We start from the raw sequence: 27,807 nt of genomic DNA on the forward strand, positions 1-27,807 counted from the left end.
ACACACACACACACACACACACACACACACACACACACTCTCTTCAATCCAGTGACACTAGTCTCCTGGCTGTTCCACCAACCAGACATTCCACCAGTCTTCACACACTCACACACACACACACACACACACACACACACACACACACACACACACACTCTCTCTCTCTTCAATCCAGTGACACTAGTCTCCTGGCTGTTCCACCAACCAGACATTCCACCTCTTGGCTCCAGGCATTTTCTCTGGCATCCCCCAGGCCTGGAACACTCTCCCACCTCATCCCCCCCTACTGACTTCCCAGCCTTCCTTTTCATCTCAACTAAAACTTCAGATCTTCTACAGGAAGCCTTTCCTAATACTTCTTAAGTGTAGTGTCTTCCCTCTGTTAATTATCTCCTACTGAGCCTGTATCTAGCTTGTGTATACACGTGTTTGCTGTCTCCCCATTAGATTGTGAACACCCTGTCTTTTGCCTCTCTTTGAATCTCCAGAACTTAGCACCGGGCCTGGCACAAAGGCTCTTAAATGCTTATTGACTGAAGGCCAGTATAAAAATAGAATTCCTACTAAACAGCATCTGGATCGGAAGAACTGCTAAGAGTTAAAGCTAGGAGTAGAAAGTCTCTTGGAATTTCACAGGCCTCACTTGTTTTAAACAGGATTCCACAGATGCTTGTTCCTCACACTTGACTCTCCACTCTGAGCCTTTTCTTTGGCCGTGTCCTGGGCAGCAATGGTCTTCGTCCTCTCCTCTACCTCCTGGCTTCCTTCAAGTCTCAATTTAAAATCCCAATTTCCGCAAGAAGCCTTTCCTGATCACCCTTCATTAATGTGAGTGACTTCCCTCCGCTGACTGTCTCCATTTCGGCCTGTCTAGAGCTTAGCTGCACATAGTTGTTTCCATGCAGTGTCTCCTATTAGACCGGGAGCCCTGGAGGTAGGGACTGTCTTTTGGACCTTTCTTTGTATCCCCAGCGCTCAGCACAGTGCCTGGCACGTAGCAGGCTTTTAACTCAGGCTTGTTGACTTGACTAGTTTCCTTCTAACTTCTAAAGCCATCAACAGAATCTAAATTCCTTTACTTCATAAAAAGCATATTTTGTAAAGTCCATTGCAATGATCAAAGAGGTGCTAATTTGCCATTTAACCTCTTAAACAAAATATGTGGGAGGAGTATTTCTAGAGCCCCCAGAATGACACCCCACTTTCCGTGTGAGCTCTCTCTTCCTTCAAACAGAAGAGCCTCCTCCTTATAACGGCTCCTTCTGATCGTGCCTGCCCGCACTGCACCCCAGCCCACCCCAGGCGGGCACCAGGAGGACTCAGATTTCTCAGCCCGAAGCTGAATCCAGCCTGGGGACCCTGGGGAAGTCACAAAGTCTCCACACTCAGTTTCCTCAGCAGCACAGATAGGGCAGTGAGCTAGGGTGGGCTTCAAAGACCTCTCTTGTTCAAAAGCTCCAGGGCTCCCTCCCTGCCCTTCCCTCGCTCTAAGTTCCAGCCAAACCGGCCTCTTAGTGGCTCCTCGGTGAGGCCGTTCTATCTCCAATTTCTGGGCCTGTGAACAGACTGTTCCCCAGCCCGTGCCTAGAATGCACTCCCTCCTTCCTCTCCCAACAAGCCCCATTCAAATGCTGTCTCCTACAGGAAGCCTCCCTGGAGTTCAGCACTTCCTCCCCAGGTCCCATGATCACCTTGTTTTTACTTTGGGTACACCGTTTCCCCCAACAGAATGGAAGCTCCCTAAGGCAGGGCCTGTTTAATTTTTCACTTTGCAGTCCCTGCAGCTGGCAGTGCCTGGCACTCGGCAGGAGAAGCTTAATAAATGCTCGTGGATGGACCGATAAGGCTCCTTCCTCAAGACCTTGCTGTTCTTCCCATCATTCTCTCTATGGGGGCCTCAGCGCGGTTCCCTATTTTCTGTTGCTCAAGCTCCTCCCCGCTAAAATCTTCCCTGACCCCGCCTCCATCCCCTAATGACACGGATGCTAATCAGCTCCCTCCCAGAGAATCTGGTTTGCCTTCTCTTGTGAAAGGACATAAGGATGTGCCTCGGGGCCCTCCCCATGCTTCAGGGTCGGCCCCTCAGCCTCGGAAGGGGTCAGGAATGTGGCTGAGCAGGGGAAGCAGACAATAAATCTGTCCCTCGAGTAAACTCCCTAAGGTCAGGGACTGGAATTTTGGTCTCCGTATGTCCCACTGCAAAACACAAGACCTAACATGCAGCAGGGGCTTAAATATTTGTTGGTCCATTAAAGATCTGAAGAGGGTTGAGGTCTGAAAACCAAGGAACCCTGAAACCTGCGCCTTTTGCTCATTACTGGTCAAATAACCCGCCCCTGGTTTGCAGTTCAGCCATCAGAGACTAAGACTGGCAAGTATGGGGAATGCTCCATTAATTAACCCATGGGTTAAGACTTCAGTCTGGAGAAAATATTGGGCCAGAAGATGTTAGAAGGGCCCTGCTTTTGGTGCACAAGGGCTTCAGAGTCTGGGCCTAGAGAGCCAGACCTCCAGCCAAGGCCTGGAGGGGACCAGAGAGGAGAAGCAGAACCAAGATTTTCTGCTGCTTCCAGCAAGAGCATCTTCCTTTTCAAAAAGAGCTAAGGGAAGAAAAGGCAGATGGGCCTTCAGCTCAAGGAGAACGGCACCCACTCTTCTCCTGAGGAAGAAAAATCTAAGGCTTTCAGTTGAGCAGAATCTGGGAGCAGCTGAGGGGCATGTAGCAGAGGCAAGTCGTCTGGCCGAACAGCAAGAGAAACTCAGAGCTCAGCCGAGGGCGGGCTGCTAGGGACAGGTCGAGATGAGCAGGAAGCAAAGAATGACGGATGGCATCGGGGAGCATGGGAGGCAGGAGCTGCCCCTACACACATCCGAAGCACACGTGTTCCCTGTGTATGTCCTCCACGTGTGCTGACCGTGTATGGCTACTAGAAGAACGTCTACTCTCGGTAACAATGGCTCACACGTCCACAGCACGTGAAGGTTTGCAAAGCACTCTCCATCCAGAATCTCGTCTGACCTTCACAACAACCCTTCAAGGTGGGTGCTGTTGTCATCATGACCATCTTACAGGGAAGGAAGCTTCCCAAGCTCCCTGGACAGTGACAGACGAGCTCCAAGCAGCCTCTCTGGGGCCTCCCACAACTCTGCAGTGGTTTCTTGGCTCTACAATCCCCCTCCCCCTCAACTGCCAGGACCAAATCCACCCTGAGAATCTACCTGCACTGGACCCCTCAATGATTAACATACTCCCACCCCATCATGCCCTCCCCAGCTGGCTGATTCTGAACCCCCAGGCTGCTACAGTTCAAACTCCATTCTGCATTCCCCATAGATTGTTCCCTTATTCCTATCTCCTCCTACATCCCATTCTGGAATATTTCCATAGGAAACAAAATTGCTTTCATCGTAAATCTTTGCCTTTGTTTTTTGTACTCACTGAAACCCAGCTCCCTCCAGAGGACCCAGTCTCCCTGGTCACCCTTTAACTCACAACCCCTGAGACATGGTCATGACCTGGAGTAATACTCCTCGCTCTCCACAGACATCTTTAGGATCTCCTTCTACCCCCACAAATCAGCAACACCTGCTTGTTTCAGGTTTATCCAATACCTAATTATCACCCGATCGTGGTTCTGGCAGCTGCTGTCTACAGCTCCCTAGGACACTCTCCTTTCCTCCTCAATGAGGTCAGTACCCTCTCACACAGTTTCTCTCCTCCCCAACCCCTGACCTCACAGTCACACTCTGAGATGGTGATCCCGTGGTCTTGACATCACCCCATGGGTTCCATTTCACGAACTCTGAAATTCCCTTCTCTGATCTGGTATCATCCCCCTTCTCCCTCTGCCTTATAGCCCCTAACTCTGTTCTTCATCCTCACCCAAACCCCTTCGCTACTCAGTTCTTTCCAAGCCAAATGCCCTTCCCAGGTTATACTCTCCTCCCTTCTCTATCTCAACCCCTTAGTGAAGCTGTCCAACTCTCCACTGTCCTCTCTCAAGTTCTCTGCCCCATTATCCCATCAGCAATTTTGCCCTGCCAAGCCTTGGCCTTCTGCCAACATCCACGGCATCTGCTGAACAGAGCGAGAAGAAAATCAAGACACTGAGCTGACTGGGTCCACTACGAGTTACATAATCTCAACTAGGCCCTCACTGCCGCAGGGCAATCCTTCCTCAGCTACCTCCCTAATCAATTCCCTGACTCACTCAGTATGGTAGCTCTTTGAAATCTTTTCATCCCTTCTCAAGCCCCCCCTCCCCAGAATTAGACCGTGAGCCCCTCGAGGGCCGGGACGTCTTTGGCCCTTCTTTGTATCCCCACCACTTGGCAAGGTGCTGGCTCTTGATGGATGCTTGTTGATTTACAAGAGGTCAGCAGCTTCTCCGGGGGCCCAAGGCTGGTCATCCAGACTGGTTTTCCTGACTCCAGGCTCCTCATTCTACTCTCACACCACCAGCTGCCTCTTCCCACTGGGACAGTAACAACTTACAAGGGAACATCTTGTTGCTCTTTTTCTTACTCTATCCTTTCATTAAAGGCCTTTGCTTTACATTAACTGTGTCCTGAGTATTAACGACAACTGCACCTGTGGCAACGTCGAACGTACGGTTTTAAGGGATGTGGACCCACACGGTACTTTGTACTTGGGGTAGTCATTCTTTGGGGCAGCTGAAGGGGTGCCCCCAGGCACCAGATATAAATTTCTCTATATTTTACTTATCTGTGTGCATCATAACTCATAATTTTTATACCTCTCACACAATGTTCTAGGGTTAGCAAATAAAGGAGTGCCTAGTGTAGACACAAAGCAAATCTTCAGTACTTACTAGTAACTGTCAAAAAAAAAATAGTGACTGTCAATAACCGAGAAGAGCCAAAGTCAAACATGGGAGTAGACAAGAAATACACTAAAGCTTTATTCAATTAAAAATGGTTCCAAAGACTCCTAACCCAACCACCAAATCACACCAAAGGTTCCAAGATGGATTGGGCTACACACAGAGGCTAGCTACCCTACTGAAAGGGAGCGCCAGATTAGTTACCTAAAACAAATCCTTGGGTCATAAGACCACCAAACAGCGTTAGGGACAGTCAGACACTCCCCCTCCCCACCAAACAGCACACAGTGCAGATTAACCTACAGGCCACCAAGGAAGTGACAAACGGCCCAATGAGCTGGTCCAAATGAAAACACAAGGTCTGTTCTTGACTACGTAACTATGGCCAGGGTCAGCCATCTTTTAAGGGAGAAGAATCATTTTTTTTAATTCTTAGAATATAACGCTTAGAAAAGCTGCATTGTATTTATGTTTTTCACAAATGTTAATAATCAGGGGCAGCTACATGGTGCAGTGGATAGAACACCGACCCTGGAGTCAGGGGGACCAAATGACAAAGATTTCATCCCATTCTTATCTGTCATAATTTACATATTTTTATGACTTTGTCTTCCTTATACCAGTTAATACAACACAACATAGAGACCAGCCAATAACCAATGTCTCTAGAAAACCTTCGGCATGCTGCCTATGTTTTACTTTCTCTAGGAAAGAGAAAGGAAGGGGCAGCTAGGTGGTGCAGAGGATACAGCGCTGGCCCTGGACTCAGGGGGACCTGAGTTCAAATCCAGCCTCAGACACTTAAGACTAGCTGTGTGACCCTGGGCAAGTCACTTAACCCCAACTGCCTCTCCAAAAAAAAAAAAGAAAGACAAGGGAAGAGTTGTCTTCTTGATAAATCTGGCCCAGAAAGGAGGAGCTTTCCTCCTTGCCAGAAGGGCAAGGAGGAAAGCTTAGGGGTGAGGGCAGACAGGACAGAGAAGATAAGAGGGGCAAAGGTGTCAGCCACTCACTGTCAAACTTAACTCGACTGGAGTCATAAGGGATGAATAAAGACTCAAGATCAGACTCGTTAGTTTATTTTAAAGTACACTGTGTGACCCCCGTAGCCAAGAGCAATTTGGCGATTTTCTTTTAACTCATCTACAAGGTAGAGCTTGCTGGCAAAAATCACTGCTGCACCGCCTTTCTTGGTAAAGAAGATGATGAAGGGTACTGTCGTGTACCCCAGAAACAGCACAGCAAGGCATTGGAAACAAAGCAGACCGCTGGAATTAATTTTCTGGAATTCTATGACCTTGGAAGGTCCTTGAAACTCTGATTTTGTAATTCTATGTTGCAGAGACTCACCTTTCAACATCTACCAGGTATTTTTCTCTTTCAACAGAACAAGATTTTTAAAACTACTGATTAAAAATGTCTTCAATCACAGTTGGGAGCTAATAAAACTTGCAAATGATTATTTGGCTTTCCCTTCAAGAGAGCTTAAGCTTAAATTACACCACTGAATACCCAGGGTTTTGGGTAGCCCAAAATAAGGTGTAGTTTATAGAAAGCACTGGGTCTATAGTCAGGAAGACCTAAAGTCAAATCCAGCCTCAGACACTTGCTAGCTGTGTGACCCTGGGCAAGTCACTTAACCCCTATGTACCTCAGTTTCCTCATCCACAAATTTTTGTGGTGTTTTGCAAATTTTAAAGCACTACACAAAAGTTAGCTACTATTTCTAAGCATCTAAGCCTCTGCTCCTGCTGCTCCCTTGAATACAACGTGCCCATGGACCTCAATTTCCACAGCGATTTAAAGCCCCACTCAGAATTCTAGAACCTCCAGGGCTATGCTGTCTAACTCATGAAGGACTGAGATGTCCCTCTCCACTGTCCTCAACAAGCTTCCTTTGAAGCTCTCTATGAAGAGGAAACCAACACTCCACTCTTGGATAGTTCTAAATGTTAGGAAGGTTTCCATTTCATCAAGCTGAAATCTGCCTCGGTCTACTGCCTCGAGCCAAGCAAAATGTGCCTGAGTGGCCTTCAAGTGTGTGGACAGCGCCCATCCTACTTCCCCAGCGCCATCCGCCATCATTACGGTGCTGTTTGCAGCTTCTGAAATACCTGCATTTTTCTAAGGCACAGTGACATCCAGCCTTTCTTCCTGCATTTTGTGTCAGTGGAGTTGACTTCTTCAGCCCAACGGAAGGATTTTATATTTACATTGGCGTTTCACAACCCGGACAAGGACTGTTCTGGAGTGGACCCAGAGAGAAAAGGCCAGACGAGCTGCACAATACCTGGGATTGGTCAGACAATCTCAACGAGGCCTGGGATTCTTAGCCTTTTTGTGGGTCACGAATCCCCCAACAGTTGGTGAACCCTACAGACTCCTCAGAATGCTTTTATATGCATAAAATAGAATATGCATGATTGCAGAGGAAACCAAGTATACTTAAAGAAAAAGTTATGAAACTATTTTAAAAACAAGTTCATGGGCCCCAAGTTAAGACCCCACTCATTGGATGGTCCCCTCCCTTTGCTGAGCCAATGATTACCTCACAGCTGGGCCAGCCTTGTTCCAAGGCTAGCAAACTGCCCACGTCAGGTCCCCTAACGCTGAAAGTCAAGGGCCTACAGACACAAAAATGCAGTTTGCACACTCCCTCTTCCTGGGCTCCATCCTGTTGTGGCCTCCCGCTGTCACCGACACTGGGAACCACAATTCTGTGGTTCAATCCACATCCTCTGAGACCCTACGCTTTTTGTCAGACTCCATCTTCTGGAACTCACACAGACTGACTTCTCTGGAGGACATGCCCTGGGCCCGTTGCCACCCCGCCTGGAGAGAAGGGAAGGGCAGCCTTCCTCTGCCCTCAATCCCCTAATAACAACTAATACCTACTGCAAAGTGATTTATAATTATTATCGTATTCGATCCTCACAATAACCCTGGGAGGGAGGAATCCCCATTTTACAGAGGAGAAAACTGAGACTGGGACGGGTAAAGTGACTTGCCCAGAGTCAAACAGCTAGTAAGTGTCAAATGTCTGGTCTGAGACAGGATTTGAACTCGGGTCTTCCTGATTTTTATCTACTAGGTTCAACTTTGACTTTTCCATCTCCTGCATCATCCCCAGCCAATCAGGAGATGATGCTTTTGCAGCACCTCTCCCACCTGACCCAGCTCTGCCCTCACTCTAGGACTCATCCACACAGGGGCCAGAGCGAAGGTTGGCCCATGCCCCCCGGTGGCTCTCTCCTGCTCTGGAAGCCTTTCCCACCCTGGCTATGAGGGAGAGTGGGAGTCTCTTGAAAGGAAGAAAACAGCTTTCCTTGGAAAGAGTCTTACCTCTGCCGCTCCTCCTGATTCACATCATCCTCTTTAGCATCTGCATGGCCTTTTCTGTACATCCTTTCATTCCATCCTCTCCACAACTCGTGAGGGAATTATTATTCCCAATACCGAGATATGAAAGCAGGCTCAGAGAACAGGAAACTGGCTGGCCTCAACTCGAGGCCCCAGGAACCATCCGAGTAGGGATGGAAGCCTTGGGATGGGGACGTCAAGTCCAGCCCTCACTGACGTTCTCGTCCTCGTCCTGACTAAGGTGACAGCTGACCTCCTCCATGGTCTTTATCAAATCCTTTAATTGGTTCAAACAAACCATATCTGCCAAGTACTCAGAAGGGCTGGATAAGCTGCCACACAGAACACAAGGAAGGTCTCACTCATCAGGTACCAGACAAGCACCCAGAGAGGTACAAACAACCCCGTCATGCAGACAAAGATCAGACAAATTCCATGCGCACTTCCTCACAGGCATCTCAACCCAGGCCCTGACAAGACACTCCATGTGCTGCCATTACCCAAACCCATCACTGCCTCTTTGTTGAAAATAACATTTCCAAGCCAGTCTGATGTCCACTCCCCAGGCTGGACTGTACTTGAATTCACTGTCTACTGCGTGTACAGAACACCAACGCCCCCTCTGGCACCTGTGCATACTCTCAGTTATGCAGGAAACAGGTGGCAATAAACATCTTCTAAAAGTCCAGCCATTTAAAACTAACTGGGCCTTTTCCCTACAAAGGTGAATACAGGGGGCATATTTAAAGCAACTGTTGCTTTCTAAAACTATCACTAACTAAACTAATTCCATTATTGGCAAAATTAGGAATCTTGCTATGAAAAGCTTTATCCCAATCTCTTGGCATACTGGGCATAAATGTATCTTTCTAAGACACTAAGATACTAAGCTAAATGACTAATGGATGAGTCCTAAGACCCAACAGGAGATGGACACTAGAGACTTGGAAAAACAAGAGATGAAACCACTTAAAGAAAAGTTTCTGAAAACACTGGATAACCCAAAGACATCCTGCTGGTCTCAGAATTCTACACCAATTGAAAACACATCAAAAGGACATATTTTAAAACAGGGATTCTGAGGGGCAGGGAAGAGGCTTCACAGACTTTTAAGCTATCAAAAGAGAGTAAATGATGCTCCCTTCTGGATCTGCTTCGCAGCACACAGACCCTCAGGTAACAGAAGGAAACATAATCTTGTCACTTTACTCTTTACTACTGTGAGCTAAAAAAGACCCTGAACGTGGTGCCGCTGGCACTGAGTGAGTGCAGCTTTCCAGGGTCCCTGAGGCCTCCTCAGCCTGCAGCGCCACAGTAAAACGCACCGCCATCACACGGGGGTCTTCACAACCCCTGTTTTCTTTAACCTTATCACTAACTGTAAATTACACCCTAAACACCTGTGTACCTCCAAGCCTCACTATCCTCCTGACTAGCTCCCTAAATTGAACCTTAATTCCTCCCCAAACATTGTCCCTACCAAAAAGAACACTACCCTGGCCTTGCCCTTCGGGCCTCCCGAAGACTCTCTGATATAACCCTCTTACTAGCCTAACTACTTAGCTGAAAAAGGCTAAACTGCCCATATTCTTATTCAAACATATGAAAAGAGAAAACAAAATCAAAATCACAAGACAATGAGAATATCACAAAAGAAAAACAAGCTGGCAGAAAATTTTGAAATCCAGCACTGATGGAGACTGACTGTGACAATATTAGGTACCAGAAAAGAAAAGGAAGCTCTCTCTCTATCCAGGAGCAGATTCTAAACTTTATTAAATCAATCACGCCACCCATCACAGTAGCTCCCAAGCTGAAGTTTTTTAAGGATGGAGGAGAATGTGGGCATGTTTTTAGGGAACAGGGAGGTAACCAGGAAATAGGGAGAGACTGAAGATTAGAGTGAGCGAAGGGATAAGAGAAGGAAGCAAATCTGTTGGCCAAGACGGGCAAGGTGGGGGTGCGGGGATGTTCAGAAAGGGCGTGCCGCCAAGCGACTAAAAAAAAAAAGTGACGGAAAGAGTGATGGGGGATGATGGCAAGGGCTGTGAGATGCGAAGGCCAGGGTCAAGGAGCACCACTAGAGGCCTGAGCAGAGCGTATTCTGGAAAGGAAGGAAATGTCTTTTTCATCCTATGTCCTCTAAGACCAAGACTGGTCATTGCATTTATTTCATCAGCCTTGAAGCTACATTTTGCACAACTCTGTACAAAACAGCAAACAAAACACACTTGAGCTTGTGTTTTCTACGCTTTAAGTGAAATCTGCAACTGCAAAGACGTTATCTGCTCTGAACGATCCTTTGGGAAAATCTGCTCCCTTCTAATATTTTCATATATGTCCTCAATGTGTGGAGATCATTCTTATACAAAGCTAAGAAAGATGAGAACAGAAAGAACATGGAAGAGATAAAGGCCATATGAGGTTTCTAAGCCCCCCAAATATCTGATCAGATCTGTCTGTACCTTAGGAAGATTCTCAGGCCACAGTGTGAAAAAAAACTGCCTGGCAGAGAGATTGCCTACAAAGCTATTTGTGAATTGTGTGTTTTTCCCCAATAAACACCGGGATAGCTCTGAGTGACCTACACTTTCTCACCTGGCCCTCCTGGAGTACTTCCCCAAAATGGGCGGGGCTAGAATTAGGGGCACAGGGTATAACTGTCTGGGTGAAGCTCACTGGCCCGATCACCTTACCAACACTTAAGTCAAATGAGCTAGCCCCAACATCCTTAGAAAACAGATGGCTAGCTACATACTAGCTGTGGGGATAATTTCACACTCCACAGTAAAAAGATTCTTAAACGTACCCAAAGAAGTGATTCTACCTTCAGCTTACTGTCACAGAAAGGACCAAGGGCCATTTTTTCACATTTTTATCTGTTCCATGGGTTGCCACAAACCGAGAATTCATCACTCAGTGGTCAAAACATGCTGCTGCTGAGGCACAGCTGCCAGCCTGGTCTGGCACGGGGCCCACCCTCAAAAGCTTTCCAGCTTGGTAGAACCTAACAAAGCTTACTGGCACGGCCTTTGAGAACTGTGAGTTACAGCCATGTAACAAGGAGGCAAATGACACATACGGAAAACCTCTCAGCCAGCTCACTGACCATGTTTACAGAACTGAATTCCACCAACTAAAATAACCAGAGTAGAGCACGCGAGAATTGTATCTCTGAACACAGGAGGGCACAAATCTAGACCAGAGGCCATTTAACTCTTTGCTCCACCAGTGCTTCCAGATATTCCTGCCCTACCCTGCACCCGCCATGTCACTACGGCCTTAGCCGACACCTCCTGCGTGGGCCGCGGTGCCTTGGGCACCGTTTCTATCTGAGACGATCCATGATTGCAGCAACGTCAGCAACCCCTCCATTGACACAGACTGCAGCAATCCTCAAGCCATAACAAATTACCTTAATCAGGGGCTCTGACCAAAAATTTCACAAGTCTGAGGTCATCTCAGAACTTAGTCAGACAGGTCAGAAAATATTTTTTCTCATGTCTAATAAGTAAAAATTCTTAGCAGCTCCTTATCTAAAGCCATAAAATCGGTACTTCAGTTAGGTCCATCCTGGTAGTCTATCTACCCTTAGTATTGGACGAGGAAGGTCATGGCAGAGAGGGATTCACAACATCGGGACAAGGGATTCTCCCTGCCAAGTCTTCCTACCTCTTTCCTGTCACTATCAATTTTCTCTTCTGATGGAGCACCTTATCTAATGATTTCAATACAGAAATATATTTTAAGAAACAACTATTTCACCTACATTCATGTAGCACTTAGATAAAACAAAAAAGTAACATTTCTCCCTTTATATATTTAAACCAAAATAATTATCTACCATCACTTCATTAAGGTAGATTCTTTTCCTACTTCGGTGTTAATCTGCTCAAAGGTAGATGAGACAGGCTGGAAGACCATGTTAACCTCAAGAGGTCATTTAATTGCCGGGTGATGAGTGAGATACCTTTAATATACAGGATCTGTCCTGCTTGGACTCTACGTTCTTCCACACACTTTTCTCTAACTATTTTCTTTGAGGTGAGAAGTCTAAAGAATCAGAATTTGAGTTGAATCATCTGGTCCAACACACCCTTAAGCAGGAACCTCCTCAAAAAAAGATCCATGACAAGAGGCTATTCCTTCTGGGACCGAAGACTTCTGTTGTCAATGAGGTGCTTCATGCGGAGGTAAACTTTGCTTTGGGCCAGCACAAAGTCTTAGAAAGGCTGTTTCTGTATCGGTCACTGGCAGACTGGATAAGTAGGCAACATGACCTCAAACCAGCAGGCCCTTAACAGATTCGCTGGCATAAATCTTTGCTTTCATTCCAAGTTATCAACAAAGACGGCAGAGCAGTCCCCTTGAACAGGGCCCTGTGTGAGATGTCCCAAGCTGACTGAGCTGAGGCAGCACCTCGGGCTGTGTAATCAATTCATATGCACCTGACTAATGGACTGCCCTTGAGCCTATCCCTCAATCCCCACAAAATTAGGCTGGAGACGCTCAGGAGGCCTGCTGCCCTTAAACCCGAAGCCCCTAAGGGAGAAGAGCGATGTCACCTGTAAGCACTACGTAAAAAAGAGGGGTTAGCCCCCAGGGAAAAAAAAAAGGGGGGAGCCTGGCATTTCCTGATCCATTCATCTCATTAGCAAACATAACTAAACAACTGAAGTCATGACAAAATGGGCCATCCTTACCTCCACTCAGCAGCCTCATCACTAGCCAAAGCTCATCTTTCACCACAAAGGACGTATAGTAAGACACAATGTTAGGATGATGGCACTGGCTCATGGCTTGAATTTCTTTCTGTAAAAGAAAAAACAAAGCAAGCAGTGAGGCACGCATGGCTAAGATCTGAGACCAAGATTCCCTGCTCTGTTTCTCTGCTTCCACTCTCTCCCCAACTCTGCTGGGCTGGGTGACCAACCTCTCCTGGAGTTTGTCTCGCCCTCTCCCACCTTCACCCGTTAGGACGGGCTGCCTCCTAGGAACACACTCCTGCCACAACTTCAAAAGGCTGTTTCCCTCTACAGTTGAGACCTTCCATGGGGTCTGCTTATGGTGGCCCAGCTTAAATTCAGTCTTTGTTCTCCCTATTTCTTACAGAACTTTGTCTAGACTTCCATAATTTTAAAGTTGGAAGGAACCTCAGTAAACCATCCACCCAAGCCATCCCTCATTTTGTGGACAGACCCAGGCCAGATTCCACTGCCCTCCCGGCCCCACCACTTACTGACCTTACAGACAAAGATCACACCACCTCAGCACTACCTTCCTGTTTCTAAACCAAAGATTTAAAAGCAACAGAATCATTATTGTGACCAAGGTTTAATGAGGTGGCACTATTTTAAGATTCCACCTGAAATGAAAAGTTTTCTCTCTAAAAAAGTAAAAACAGAAAGAAATAAAACCCTACAAGACTTCAACAAGCTCTTTCTCTAAGATGAAATTTTAAAAAGAGAAATTTAAGTCTTTTTCTGATTATGAAATATCAATAAAATATAATAAAAGGCCACGTTTTTAAGGGGTAATTATAATTACATCACCAGATAATTCTTTTAGATCAAACTGTTGGCTCCATAAGCCTAAACAATTCTGGGTCTTTACCTAACCAAGATCTCGGGATGATGATGAAGAGAAATGTCAAGAGGCACTGCACTGAGAAATGAGGTTAACAACAAGGTCCCCCAACTGCTATTTCAAGTCCCGAGAGATCTGCTGGGCGCCTCTGGCTCCAGATCAACAATCTACTAATGAAGCCAGCACCTCGTCTAGCAACAAAGGCCAGTGCTGCTCTCTAGAACAAATCACTTATGTTGTTGACAAAGCCTTGGCACGGCCAAGAGACGTGCCAAAGACACCACCTGTCCGGAGAGGAACCAAACAGAGGATCTCGTGCCAATCTAAGACAAAAGGCAAAGAGTCTTGGCGGCGTCCACTGTTTGTGCTTCCTCTGCCCCCAGAAGCACTTCCAAATGCACAGGGGGCACTGTGTGTTCTCCTCCAGAGAAGGCGAAAAGGCTGAGGTTACTGGAGGAATTAAGAGTTTCTTTAAAAAATGAAAAAAAAAATCAAGAAGAAAACAAATAAGAGAAATCTTTTATGTGCATATATTTGAACATATCTGTAAAAGTGCTCAGCACCATGCCCGGCACACAGTAGGTGCTCTACAAATGCTTATTCCCTTCTCCCTTCCCAAAAGAAAGTAAGCTCTCAGAGGACAGGGGTTTTTCTTTTTGTCTTTTCCTTATCAGCGCTTGCCACACAGTGGTTGCTTAATTGATGACTTTTTTCTGTTTGTTTTGTTTGTTTTTGTTTTTTTGGCTAGGCATGGGGTTAAGTGACTTGCCCAGGGTCACACAGCTAGTACGTGTCTGAGGTCGGATTTGAACTCAGGTCCTCCTGAATCCTAGGTTGGTGCTCCATCCACTGCGCCACCTAGCCGCCCCAATCAATGACTTTTAACTGATCGATTAATAAAGAAGGAAAGGAAAGATGACACAGTTGAGATGTGGGAAGTACACATTTCAGTGGGTTCTGAGAAAGGATCCAAGGACTTAAAACTTTGCTGGAGGAGATTAAAACAAGGGAGATATTTTGCGCTCAACAATGAAATTCTGAAGACACAAGCAGACACTAAAAAGAAGAAGAAAAGGTGAAATACTAGAGCCCAATGTGGATGCACAGAGAATTCATCAACACATTCCAGCTGTAAAGGGAAGTGACAATGGCTGAACAGGAGAGGCAGGTTCTCTGAAAGCGTCAGGATCTTTCACAACGACAATCAGGGGAGATTTCTTAATGTGAAAAGGGCAAGAGAAAAACCGACCCCCAAACGAGACCTGACCACCTAAAATTAAACAGGTTTTGCACATACGAAATCCTTGCGGCTGGCGTAAGAAAAACCATCAAGTGGGGAAGTGGACAGATCAAAATCAAATACCAATGGGAAGAAAATCTAATCCCAACAGGCATTCCCTGATAGGCGAGTGTCCTCAGAGGAAATGCACAGTTTTTAAAAGAAGAAATGCAAATCACTGATGACTGTGTGGGGAAAAAAAACGCTCTGTCACAAATAAAAATTCACCAAAATCCTCCTAACAGGCCCGGAACTGGAAACAACGGTGGGGTCTAACTCCTGGGAAACAGCCAAGTAAACTGTGGTATGAAGACATAACACGATGTTCCTGCGGGGTAAGAAGTGGTAATTCTGCTAATTCTCTCTTAGGCTTTCAGCGGCCTTCCTCGGCCCTCCTCACCCACCTCCTGTTCCTCAAGCCCTACTCTGCCTCTACCATCCAGTTATTCTGGCTTCCTTTCGACCCCTCCATCTTCTGATTCCAGGAATTTTCACTGGCAGGCCTCCGGGCTTGATATGCTCCCCTTTATCTCTGCCTCTAGACTTCTCTAGCTTCCTTTAAGGCTTAGCTAAAATCCAGTCTTCTCATCTCCAAAGGACTCAGGGTGGAAAATGCCGTCCACATCCAGAGAAAGAACTAGGGAGTCTAGATGCAGATCGAAGCATATTTGCCCTCTTCTTTACTTCTGTTTAATTTTGTTTCTTCTTTCTTGTGGTTCCTCCTATTGGTTCTAATTCTTCTTTACAGCATGACTAATGTGAAAATATGCTTAGTAGGAATGTGTATGTAGAGCTTATATTGGATTGCATGCCATCTTTGGGAGGGGAGAGAGGAAGAAGGGGGAGAGGAAGAAGGGAGAGAAAATTGGGAACTCAAAAGCTTATGGAGGTGAATGTTAAAAACTAATAATAAACTAATTAATTAAAAAAAAAAAGATTCCACTAGGAGGTTTTTGACAAGAAGATAAAATCTATACATATATGAAGGCTCTTAGTAGCATTATTTGTATATGAAGGTTCTTAGTAGCATTATTTGTGAAAACAAAAAGCTGGGAAGAAATATATGTTTAACAGTTGAAGACCAACTGAATGAATTATGCTGTATGAATGTAAAGGAACATTAGGGTGCCATAGGAAATGACATATTAAGAATTCAGAGAAACACAGAAAGATATGTGCAAAGTGATGCAGGTTGAAGAACATAGAATCAAAAAACCCCAGTAACTGCAGCAACACAAATGAGGTCATCATTGCAAGGCAAGGCAACAAAATCATGGTCTAATACAACAGTTAATGTTAATACAGCATTTAAAAGTAAAAAGAGGGGCAGCTAGGTGGCGCAGTGGAAAGAGCACCAGCCCTGAAGTCCGGAGTACCTGAGTTCAAATCCGGCATTTGACCAAACACTTGACACTTACTAGCTGTGTGACCTTGGGCAAGTCACTTAACCCCAACTGCCACCCCCCCCAAAAAGTGAAAGATACTGCACTCTTAAAAAAAAAATCCATTCTTCTGCAAAAAGTATCCTCCATAATGTCAGGGCCTTCCCTCTGATATTATCTCCAATCTAGCTGGTTCACATATAAATCTTTGCATGTTGCCTTCCCTCCCCCAATTAGATGGGTGAGCTCTTTGAGGGGCAGGGACTGTGCTTTGTAGTCCTAGCACTTAGCACAGTGCTTAGCACATAGTAGGCACTTAATAAATGGTTGTTGACTGCAGAATTCAGAGAAACAGAAGAAGAATTATTTAAACTGAAGCAGAGTGTGATGTAACCAAAAATCATAAAGCCTACAATAATGGAATGAAAACACCCAAAGGACACCAAATTCTGAATGACTGTAACGAGCAATCTCCATTCTCTAAGCAAAGAACTCTGGGGACAGAATGTTGCGTGGACTGTCTGGTCAAGCTACTTATTTTAGTTGATTTTCCTTGGGGTGGGGCGGTGGTAAGATATGGAGATAAGGAGAAATGACAACAGGACACAGGAGGCTTAGAGCCCTAAAAAAGCTCTGGGTGGTGATGAATGCCTAGGACAACAAAAAGGGTTTGCGGTTTTGTTGTGAAAATAAATTTTCACTGATATCTGTGTTTTCACATCCCCTAAACTTCCCAATGTATTCGTCTCTCTTCCCCACTTCCAGAAAGCATTCCTTAGAATAAAGAATAACAAGGAAGGGGAAGAGGTGGTCGGAAAAACTAACCAGTTTTTGTTGGGGGGCAAAAAGGGACCCAACACGGGTCACTGATGGTTTGCATTTCTTCTTTTGAACACTGCTCATTTCCTCTGATGACACTCACCTATCAGGGAATATCTGTCGGGATTAGGTTTTTGTCCCCATTAGTATTTGGCCTGATGGTAGGAGGGTTAGGGTTAGGGTTTTGTGTTCTCTGCTCTCTTAGGTCATTTCTGAAGGTGCTACATTTTATTTTATTATTATTCTTTTTTTTTTTTTGCTGGGCAATTGGGGTTAAATGACTTGCCCAGAGTCACACAGGTAGTAAGTATTGTGTGTCTGAGGCCAGATTTGAACTCAGGTCCTCCTGACTCTAGGGCAGGTGCTCTATCCACTGCACCACCTAGCTGTCCCAAGGTGCCACATTTTAGAAAGGACAGCAGCCAGCTGGGTAGAGTAACTCCTCCAGGACTGGAGACCCTATCACACAAAGGGGGAAGGAACAAGGAGGATTGTGTGGCTAGAAAAGAGAACTCTTAGGGGAGAATCAAAGCCGTGAAGGGCTATGGCCTGGAGTGAAGGAAGGAAAGAGCAGTTTGGAGGCTCCTGCTAAAGGGATCAGAGCTCTCTGCTCAGCTCCAGAGGGTGGTAAAAGAAGTTGCGGCTGATGCCGGATGCTATGGAAAAACTTCCTAAAGATTAGAGGAACTGCAAGGTGGTTGATTTCCCCTCTTCGGCAGGGCACGGCTGACCCGTCTGTACGAGTTCGGAGCATTCTGCGACGGCACAGGCTGGTGTGGATGGCTGAAAATGCGGGAGAGCCCGAGCCTCAGGACCTCCCCCTTCATTAACTTTTGCTGCTTCCAATCACTTTCTTTCCACTGCTGAGGACGGGACTGCCAGGTCTGAAGAGAAGACCAGTAAGGATGAGCCTCTTTTCCTCTCTAGCTGATCAGTAAGAGCACATATATGGTTGCACCTACTGGGCTAACTTTCCATCTCCTCAATCCACTAAAAATGAGTATATTCATAGGCAGTTAGGCAGCACATTGGGGCTGAAGACCTGAGTTCAAATCCAGCCTAGCTGCGTGACCCTGGGCAAGTTATTTAATCTGTTGCCTCAGTTTTCTCAACTGTAAAATGGGGATAATAATAGCACCTACCTCACAGGTTGTTGTGAGGATCAAATGAGATATTTGTAAAATGTTCAGCACAGTGCCTGGCACTTTGCAGGCACTATATAAATGCTAGCTCACTATAATAATAATTATTATTACAATTATTGAAAACAGACAAATTCTAGCTATTGTTACTTGGAACCGGGGGTGGGGGGGAAACTAAATAAAGCATCAGTATTAATGCTATAAATTTAGAGCACTCAAAGCAATAACTAAGAGAATTAAATCCATAAAATTTTTTTGGAGGCTACATGGTCCATATTGGTCAAAATGGAATACATTTAATAGATTTTAAATATTTTAAAAATAAATATTTAAAGACAAATTTGACATAGCTGCGTAGCAGGGGAGCCAATCTTTTCTCTCTCCCTATGGCAAAGCCGCCAAGAGCACGCTGCTGACCAAAAATCCAAACGAGTTCCGTTTTTTTCCTATGCTTTTGAGTATGTCTCTACTGTGTCCTTCCTCAGGTTTTTTTGGAGGGGAGGGAGATGAGGAGATGAGCCCACAAGGGGTGATCACATGCTGCTGCCACCTTTCAAATAGAAAGGGAACCCAAGCCAGCTGCTGACCCTGGCAGCTGCAGCAGCCTTTCCAAGCATGGCATTGACAAGCAACTGGCATGCCAATGAAAACTGGCTAATGGGCCATGGACTGCTGACACCTGAGAGATCCCCATCATGGAACAAAGAGTCAAAGCCCACATCAATGAGAAACAAACAAACACACAACGCTTTCAATTCCTTTCCAGCCCAGTTTTCGTGCCTCTGTTAGGTTCCCACGCTAGCAAACACATTCTGTATATACCAGAAGCTCATCCATGCTGGTCTGACATTTTTCCAGGTTTATCCGTTTGATGGCCACTTTCTCCTTCTTGGGGGTACAGCATGCTGCTTGGACTACCGCCGTTGCTCCACTTCCTGAAAAATAGTAAGAAAGAGGTGGTTAAAAGAAAGTATGAGGATTCTGGAAGTTAACATTCAGTGCACTCCATGAGAATTTAAGCAAATGGGGAGTGAATAACTTAATTCCAGCCTAAATTTTGCATAAAGCAATAGACAAAAAGAAGAGATGCACATCAGAAATAGTCCATGAGTAAACAAACATAGCACAGACTGGTAGGGCAGAAAGATACACAAAGGTCACCTAGGCCAGTGGTTCTCAAACCGGGTTAGACAGAAGTGAAGTTACAAGGGGCTCCACAAAGAAACCTGTAACAGTGGACCAGAGCCCCCAACAAACCAACCTACAGACTCTGGCATCTGTGTCAGTTACGCAATTGGATATTAATCAAAATTAACCACATGACTGACTCATTAGACTCTTAATTAATGGTCTAGATTCAAACACTAAATGCCACCAACGGCAAAGCACACAAACTGAGGGCTGTTGGCCTGTCTCAGGAGGACAAATATAAAATCAACCTTTAGCCATTTATAGTTTCAATTTGGGAGTGGTTTTTTTTTTTTTTACTACAAGAGTTTTTGCAGTAGACAAACTCTCATTATAGATAACTGAGTTAATCTGTAAGTCGAGAGGGCAGGAAATGAAAAGCATTAAAAACCTAATGAATAAACAAACCAGCAGCAATAAAGCTTATTCGAATATAAAACCTAGATGATGATGATTTCCAATTTGGATTTAGGAATCCCATTCCCTGTGCCAAGGATGTCTTTTCTATCATTCCATGGCCCTCAAAGACTTCAAAAGGACAGCTCCAAATCCACTGTAGGAGCCCTTCCAGACCTGATGTCCTCTGGGCTCCTTTCCCTCTTCCCCAAGGCCCCTCCCCCCAAGCCTTTCTATATTGAATCTCTCCTCAGTGAGAAAGCACCCATGCTGCCTCGCCAACCAGGTTGCTGTCTTGTATAACATCATCAGCTCCTCATTACTTGGATTACTGCAAGATAACACAACTGTTGGTCACTTTTCAATTCAACTCAACCAACGTTTATCAAGCATCCATTGTGGACAGAGCTCCCTGCCACGTGCTGAGGGAGAGCTCAAGTTTGTATAGTACACCTTCCACAAAACAACCCTTTTGCTAGGTAAGGAAATCAGCTCTGAGAAGTGAGGTTACTGGCCCCCACAGCTAAGGGACTGGCAGAGCCAGAGGCCTTTGGACTTTCCACTTTCCACAGTGCCACCGGGTCCATGCCCACGTGAAGCAGACAGCTCAGGGAACAGGACACAAATAAAGCCATTTATCTCAAATAGCTCCATTACATTAAGGGGGTGCAAACCACAATCCCTTCACACTTTAAGTAGTGAGTTAATGAGCGGTTCTGATCGAAACAAACAAACAAACAAAAAAACCTCTTACCAGCTCTAAAGCAGTAATGCTGCCTTCCCTCAGCTAGCCTCCTAAACCTCAGCCATCAAGTACAAAGGTGCACAAAGACTACTACTGCTAACAGAGAAGGCGCAGGCAAGGGAGGGAAGGGCCTAGGGTGGAGCTGCACACCCCCTCCTCCAATGCTCCTTTCCTGATCCTGCTTTGTCCTGCCTCTCCTCCCATCTGACTGCTCCTCCTCGGGCTCCTCCTGGCTTCCTTCAAGTTCCAGCTGAGAATTCCACCTGCAAGCAGGTGCCCTTCCCAACCCCGCTCCACGCCTGCACCTTCCTCTGAGGTTACTGTCTAGACTAGAGCTTGTCTGCACTTCGTTGTTTGTATGCGATCTCCCCCATTACGTCCTGGAGAGCCAGGCCTATTCAGGACCTTTCTCTCTTCGTATCTCAGCCTCAGTCCGGTCCCTGGCACGGAGCAGGCACTTCAGAAGTACTTGCCCTTACGTTCAGGATCTGGCACGACCTGGCTCCAACCCACCCCTCCAGGCTCACCTTCCACTAGACCCATTCAAAAGAAGAAACACAAGTTGTAAATCGCCACGTGAAAGAGTGGTCAAAGTGATCAAAGAAATGCAAATTAAAACAACTCTGAGATGCCACGTTTTGCTCATCAAAGTGGAAAAATACTTCAAAGTTCAAACCTGATACCCCTGTGGAAGAACCGGACCCTCATTTTCTGAGGGAATTATAAACCAGCGCAGTTTGGGAGAACGATACCAAACTGGACACCAGGAGCCGTTCAACTGACCACTCATCTCACTAAGCCACCCTATGCCACTAGTAGGACATTACCAACATGGAAAAAGACCGACTCACAAAAAAAGAAAGAAGATTCTAGGGCAACTAGCCATCCATGACAGCGAAGTGACTGGCAACAAGCTATGGAACTGAGTGTTGGGGAGAGCGAAGAGCCGAAGATGGTATGTTAATGCAATGGGCTGTTACTATTTCATAAAACGTGACAAATACAAAGAGCACAAGTAAATACGGGGAAACGTGAATTAATGAAGAAGAAATAAAAACACATCCAATGACGCTGAAAATAACAATAATAATAGCAAAATAACCAAAACCCAAACTGAGAAATACACAGGTAAGTCTAAGACACAGAAAAAGGTCACTATTACTATTACTTTAATATTAAGAGGGACTTTGAAAAGCTGACACATATGGTTTCATGTACAATGTTTCTTCTGGTTCTCATTTATGTATTCACATGTATGTTTGCCAGTGTACATATTAAGAGCATTAAAAAATTCGAGTGTCTTTGTCAATGATATTTTCATCCTGATCCTTAAAAAAACATCCTAAGTTTTCTCCACATCTCATTAATTTGAAGGAGACAATGTCCAGAGGCACTTCTCCAACTCAGGATGGTCCAACAAAATAGTTTACCCCCCAAAGCAAAGCTACTTCTACATAATAAAACAAATACAACGGTGCCCCGCCACCTTGCAGTAGGCTCCTCCAACTCTGCCTGATGGCCTTCCTTCAGCCACCACTGTCTCAGCAGCAGTGCTTAATGGGCACCTTGGACCAAACATCCTTAAAATCCCCTGGAACCTGAAGGGTGGCGCCCTGCTGTTTGGTTCTTTCTGAAGGGACAATAAACTCTGGCTTATCTATTTTGTGGATTATTCACAATAAAAATGTTTTAAGCCTAGCTCAGCTTTCCCTTAACACTCAGCAGGCTTTCAGTTACACAAAACAACCATTTGTTACTCATAAAATGATTTTAATAACAGCCTGGCCAAGACATAATTATGAAGAGTGGAAATATCATAATATATTCCAAAGCCAAAGAGAAATGATTCAAGGATTAACTATGCAACCCCTCCCTCCTCCAACACAAGGATAACTAGGGCAATGATGACAACAAAAATCTGCAGGGTTTTTTTTTTTAAGCTTGAGAGAAGAGATAACAGATTTCCTCTTTACTACTTCCATTCACTCTAAATCAGGGGTTGCCATTTCTGCAACTAATGATGCTGAGTGGGATGTATTCTAACTCAATATTACATAGGGATGATAACCATTCTCCCCTAGAGACAAAAGACCGATCCAAACCTAATCCCCAAGTTAGAAGGGAAACTCCCAAAAATCCAAGGCTGGTGCTCACGTACGAGTGGGTTTGCACACTTCCCTAGTGGGTTACTCACGAATTCTAAGAAAGTTCTAATCAAGGAGCAGAACTGTCCCTCCCTCTACCTTACTATACCCATTGCTCCGCATTCCTCACTCCAGAACTGAACAAAAAAACACAAGACAACTCTTCAAGTGTGCGCAGACAGAAACGTCACCTGGGCAGTCTTTTTTTCTGGGCAAGAAGCACTTACAGTGCTTACAGGCCCGTTCGTCTCCGTGATCTTTTCAAGTACACAGTGTTTATGACTTGCTAGCATGGACACAGGTGCCAGAGGGGTGGAGGATCAGGGCGCTACACCTGTCCAACATCACAGGTCCTTCCCCATCTGGGCCACCCTTCTGCTCTCTCTCTGGTGACTGAAGCTCATCCCTTCTCCTAAACTGGGCACCCCAGACCCAATGTGACTTGTGGGAGGGACACCGGCCTGGCCTTACGCCCACCCCAAACAGAAGATCTCGACTTTCCTTTAGGTGTTTAAAGGAGGCACAGCACAGTACAGAAGCGCCCTGGCCTCTGAGTTAGCGGGATCTGCCCTTATTCCCCCACCCCGACTCCACACACATCCCCTTAGGAGCCGCGTGACCCTGAGCAAGAACTTCAACCAGTAGGTTTGCTTCCTCGTCAGTGAGGTGGAGTTCATAACAGCAACGCCCAAGGCCTGGGGATCCTAGGGATCAGATGAGAACGGAAGCAAAGTGCTAGGCATACCTAAAGCAAGATAAAACTATGAGCTACTGTTATGTTATCAAGTCCACTAAGGAAGCAGAGAGAGGAGCCACACAATTCATGGAGGCTGACTTCCATTCGGAGCCGTCACACAATTTCCCAACTGGAAGGAGAAGACCTCACAGGCCTCCCGAGAAGCCCCGAGGTGCAAGAACTTGGCTTGGGGGGTTTCTGGCTTTGCTTTTCTGTTTGGATTCAAACCAGATTCATTACCTTTCTTCTCTCAGCCTCCAGCTCCCCCACAGTCACGGTCCAGGGTGCCACCCAGGCTCACAACCTCAGCGTCCTTCTCCACTCCGCTTTCATACACCCAACGTAGCCAATCAGTGGCCAAATCTGGTCCTTTCTATCTCCACATCCACCCACTTCTAGGTGAACCTTCTCCTGACCTCCCTTCTTCCCCAAACTATCTGGGAGCCATTTTTTACGTATAACACATATACTTACATGTATGCGTGTTGTCTCCCCCATTCAATGAAATCTCTTTGAACACAGGACCAGTTTCCCTTTGGTCTTTCTTTCACTCCGTCACTGGGCCTGAACACAACAGGCACTAAATAAGAAGGTCTGCTGCTAAATTACACGGACCTTAAAGTCCACCAAAAATCTTCCATCTTTTTCCAATGAACTGCTGTCTACCTCCTGCTGGCCCAATCTTATACTTAAAGAGCCCATTTTCAAACACAAATACAGGCTTCTACATCTATTCCTGGTGCATTTTCTTTTACTTGAGTCTACGTGGTCCAAGAGCTCTTTGAATACTAAAGCTTCATCTGATGTGCCAGTTCTCCCTCCCAATTTTCTGTCATCTGCAAATTTGACAAGTACGCCCTCAATACTTTTAGCCAAGCCATCGATGAAAAATGTTCAACTACACAAGGCCAACTCCAGATTCCCCAGGGAATCTGCACCTGGAGACTTCACTCAGAAATGACAGGAAGCCATTGTGTACACACTCTCAGGGAACCAGTCGAAGAGACATCCATGTCTCCAGCCTCTGCCCCTAATCTTACTGGAGGGGACACAAGTTCTCAGAGCACCCTATAAGGCAGACGGCAATGCACAGCCCTGAGCAGCTCAGTCCCTGACTGCTTCCCTATAGACACTGCACGTATGCTGAGACTTCTAGGCAACCTGCCAACCTGGCCAAGGAGCTGGAACCCGGGGAGTGCCCAGTAAATGCACTGTCCTGGTTGCCTGCCCATCAGCAGAATGCAAGAGGAAGGCACTGAGGGCAAGACCCCCGGTGCCTTTTCTTCATATGCCCAGCACTCAGCATAGTGCCTGGCACACAGTCTGGTGGGGCTAGCACAGAGCCCAGCCCTTCTAAGCCACCTCACTGTGTCTATGAATGAAGCTATCCCTTGATCCTTCTCTCTTTTCAAGTTGGAGGAAGATATCAGGATCTTCCAGCAATCCTCCCTCAAGTGTAACAGAGAAGGGCACCTGGCCTGCGTAGACAGTATAGATGGGGCACTGACCTTGGAAGCAGAGGACCTAGGTCAAATGGCTGCTTGGCCACTGGAATGCCTGGATGGCCTTACACACACAGCACTCCCTGGGCCCCAATTTACTCCTCCATAAAATGACTGATACGTTCTTCTGAGGTCCCTCCATCTCTAATCTGACGATCCTGTGGTCCCTCAACATCCCTGTCCTTCCTCTGAATGTTTAGCAACTTGTCAATATCCCCCTAAAATGGTGGTTCCCATGAAGCCCAGCCCCAAGGCCAGCTCCCCCATTCAGGCCCCCGATTCCTCAACCAGAAGAGATTCCTCCTATTGAAGAATGTGCCCAGTACTTGGTTAAAACGGCTACCAGCATTTATCTAGGGCTTTTATGGTTTGCAAATGGCTTTATAAATAGTTTCTCATTTGATCCCCAGGACTGTTACCCTGGGAAGTAGGTGCTATCATTATCACCATTTTACAGTTGAGGAAACTGAGGCAGACAGCAGTTTAAATGACTTGCCCAGGGTCACAGAGTTAGTAAGTGTCTGACGGCGGATTTGAACTCAGGTCTTCCTGACTTCAGGTCTGGCACTCTAACCACTGTGCCTGTACCTTTCATCCACGCAAGCTCTCTGTATGGCATTTTACCTTGATTTCACTATTGCGAACCTTTCAATTCTCTTGGCCATCTTTCCTTTTTCAGTCTCTGGACAAGAAAACCACGCCCCTCTTTCCTCTGAACTGTTTAAAATTTCCTTTCCTAAAATGGAAGGCATGTCAATCACTCAAAACAGCATTTAAGCACCTGCGATATACCAGGCACTGCCCTTGGCTCTCAAGAACAGTAAAATGACATAGTCCCTCCCTCCAGGTTCTGACTTCAAACCTCTCTTCCCTGCTGGCTAAAGTTGGGGCCAGAGGAGGAGCTGCTGCTTCTAACCTCTCAGAGAAAACAAGGTCAGCAAGCCACGCCAAGCCAACCACCTGAGGCTGGGTTGGGGCTGACTCAGATGACAATCACAGACGTGTGTGTGTGTGTGTGTGTGAGTGTGTGTGTGTGTGTGTTGCTTTCAAGTCTGCAAAGCGCTTTCCAGGCCTCATCTCCCGTGAGCCTCAAAACAGTCCCATGACTGAGACGGGGCAGGTAACAGAAAGCAAACGTTTAGAAGGAAGCAGTCCTGCTCAGAGCCCACGTGGAATGCTGCGTCTGCTGCCAGGTATGGCACCGACAAATAGGCACATCCGGAAAAGCGTGACTAAGCTGGTCAGAGGAGCAGGAGGTCAGGAACAGAAGTCGGGGGTACTCAGCCCGGAAACGAGATGAACGATCTTTACATGGCAAAAGGACTGTCACACAAGAGGGATCTGGCTTGTTTTGCTTGGACAAAGAAGGCACAATGAGAACCAGTGATAGCTGAAAGAAACCTCAGAAACCACTGAGTCCAATCACCTCATTTTCAGATAAGGAAACTAAAGCACAGAGAGATGAGTGACTTGGCAAGGGTCACACAGCTAATAAGTGTCTGATGCAGGATTTGAGCCCAGGGCTTCCCAGCTCCAAGTCCAGTGTCCTATCCACTACATTAAGATGCCTCAATTTCAGGAGGGCAAAATTTGGCTTGACAGAAGGAAAAATTTCCAGCCATTAAGCTATCTCATTGACAGCTAGATGGTGCAGTGAATAGAGCTCCAGCCTTGGAGTCAGGAGGACCTGAGTTCAAATCTAGCCTCAGACAGTTGACACTTACTAGCTGTGTGACCCTGGGCTAGTCACTTAACCCTGATTGCCTCACCAAAAAGTAAAAAAAAAAAATTTGAGTGTTTGGGGCAGCTAAGTGGTGCAGTGGATAGCACACCGGCCCTGAAGTCAGGAGTACCTGAGTTCAAATCCGGCCTCAGACAAAACACTTGACACTTTCTAGCTGTGTGACCCTGGGCAAGTCACTTAACCCCAATTGCCTAAAAAAAAATTTAAAAAAAAAAGCTATCTCAAATTGGTTTGAATTGCCTCAAAAGGTAGCCCATTCTCCATCAGTAAAGGCCTACAAGAAGCTGGATGACCCACACCCCAAAGATGCTGGACAACTGACTCATTCCATAATTCTAAGAAAATGTTCAGATGTCCTTTCTTAAGCCAAAGGCTGCTACAAGATCTACAAGTGGCTGAAATCTTCCATCATAATGCTATCTTACATCTGGGACAGGCTGGGTCTTTAAACCAGGAATTCAGCAACCCTTTCCTTCAGCTGCTTCGGTGGTCTACATCATATGCCCCCAATAAAAGATCGCTTCTATTTCTCTCTCCTTTTTGTCTTTAACCAAATGCTTTCCCCCCACATTTCTTCCCCTAAGGGTCATAGATTTTCAGCCTGGAATGGATCTTATGAGCAGATAAATCTCTTTGATTTGATAAATACACTGTATTCTGAGCAAGCACTGACCTTCCATGGTTGTGCGAGAGACATCAAGTGTCAGTGACAGCTACGTGCTGAGGTGAATTTACTGGTCTGATTTACCATACTTGGTTACATGGCAAGATCACTGTTAAAAACCACCCGCTGTCATAAGGAGATTGTGGCTCCAAGTCGTGCTCCGAGCCCTCTTCCCAGCTTTTTCTCTGGTAAAACATTTGTGACCTCTCCACCGCTATGCTTTACATATCATACTTGCTGATCCCTTTAATGTCTGGTTGAAAAGTTCTATCT

General features: G+C 46.0%; 1 protein-coding gene across 2 annotated transcripts in view; it reads right to left on the reverse strand.

Annotated features, from left to right (window-relative positions):
* Window positions 1-27,807, reverse strand: part of OXSR1 (oxidative stress responsive kinase 1) — a 98,462-nt gene that overhangs the window by 64,498 nt on the left and 6,157 nt on the right. For both annotated transcript variants that reach the window (XM_027835788.1, XM_027835787.1), the window contains exons 2-3: window positions 19,238-19,350; window positions 12,911-13,019 (exon numbers count right to left, since the gene is read on the reverse strand). In XM_027835788.1, coding sequence (XP_027691589.1) covers window positions 12,911-13,019; window positions 19,238-19,350 — 222 coding nt within the window. The remainder of the gene's footprint in view (window positions 1-12,910; window positions 13,020-19,237; window positions 19,351-27,807) is intronic.

Source organism: Vombatus ursinus, unplaced genomic scaffold, assembly GCF_900497805.2.
Source record: "Vombatus ursinus unplaced genomic scaffold, bare-nosed wombat genome assembly UNPS02014817.1, whole genome shotgun sequence".
Taxonomy (NCBI): domain Eukaryota; kingdom Metazoa; phylum Chordata; class Mammalia; order Diprotodontia; family Vombatidae; genus Vombatus; species Vombatus ursinus.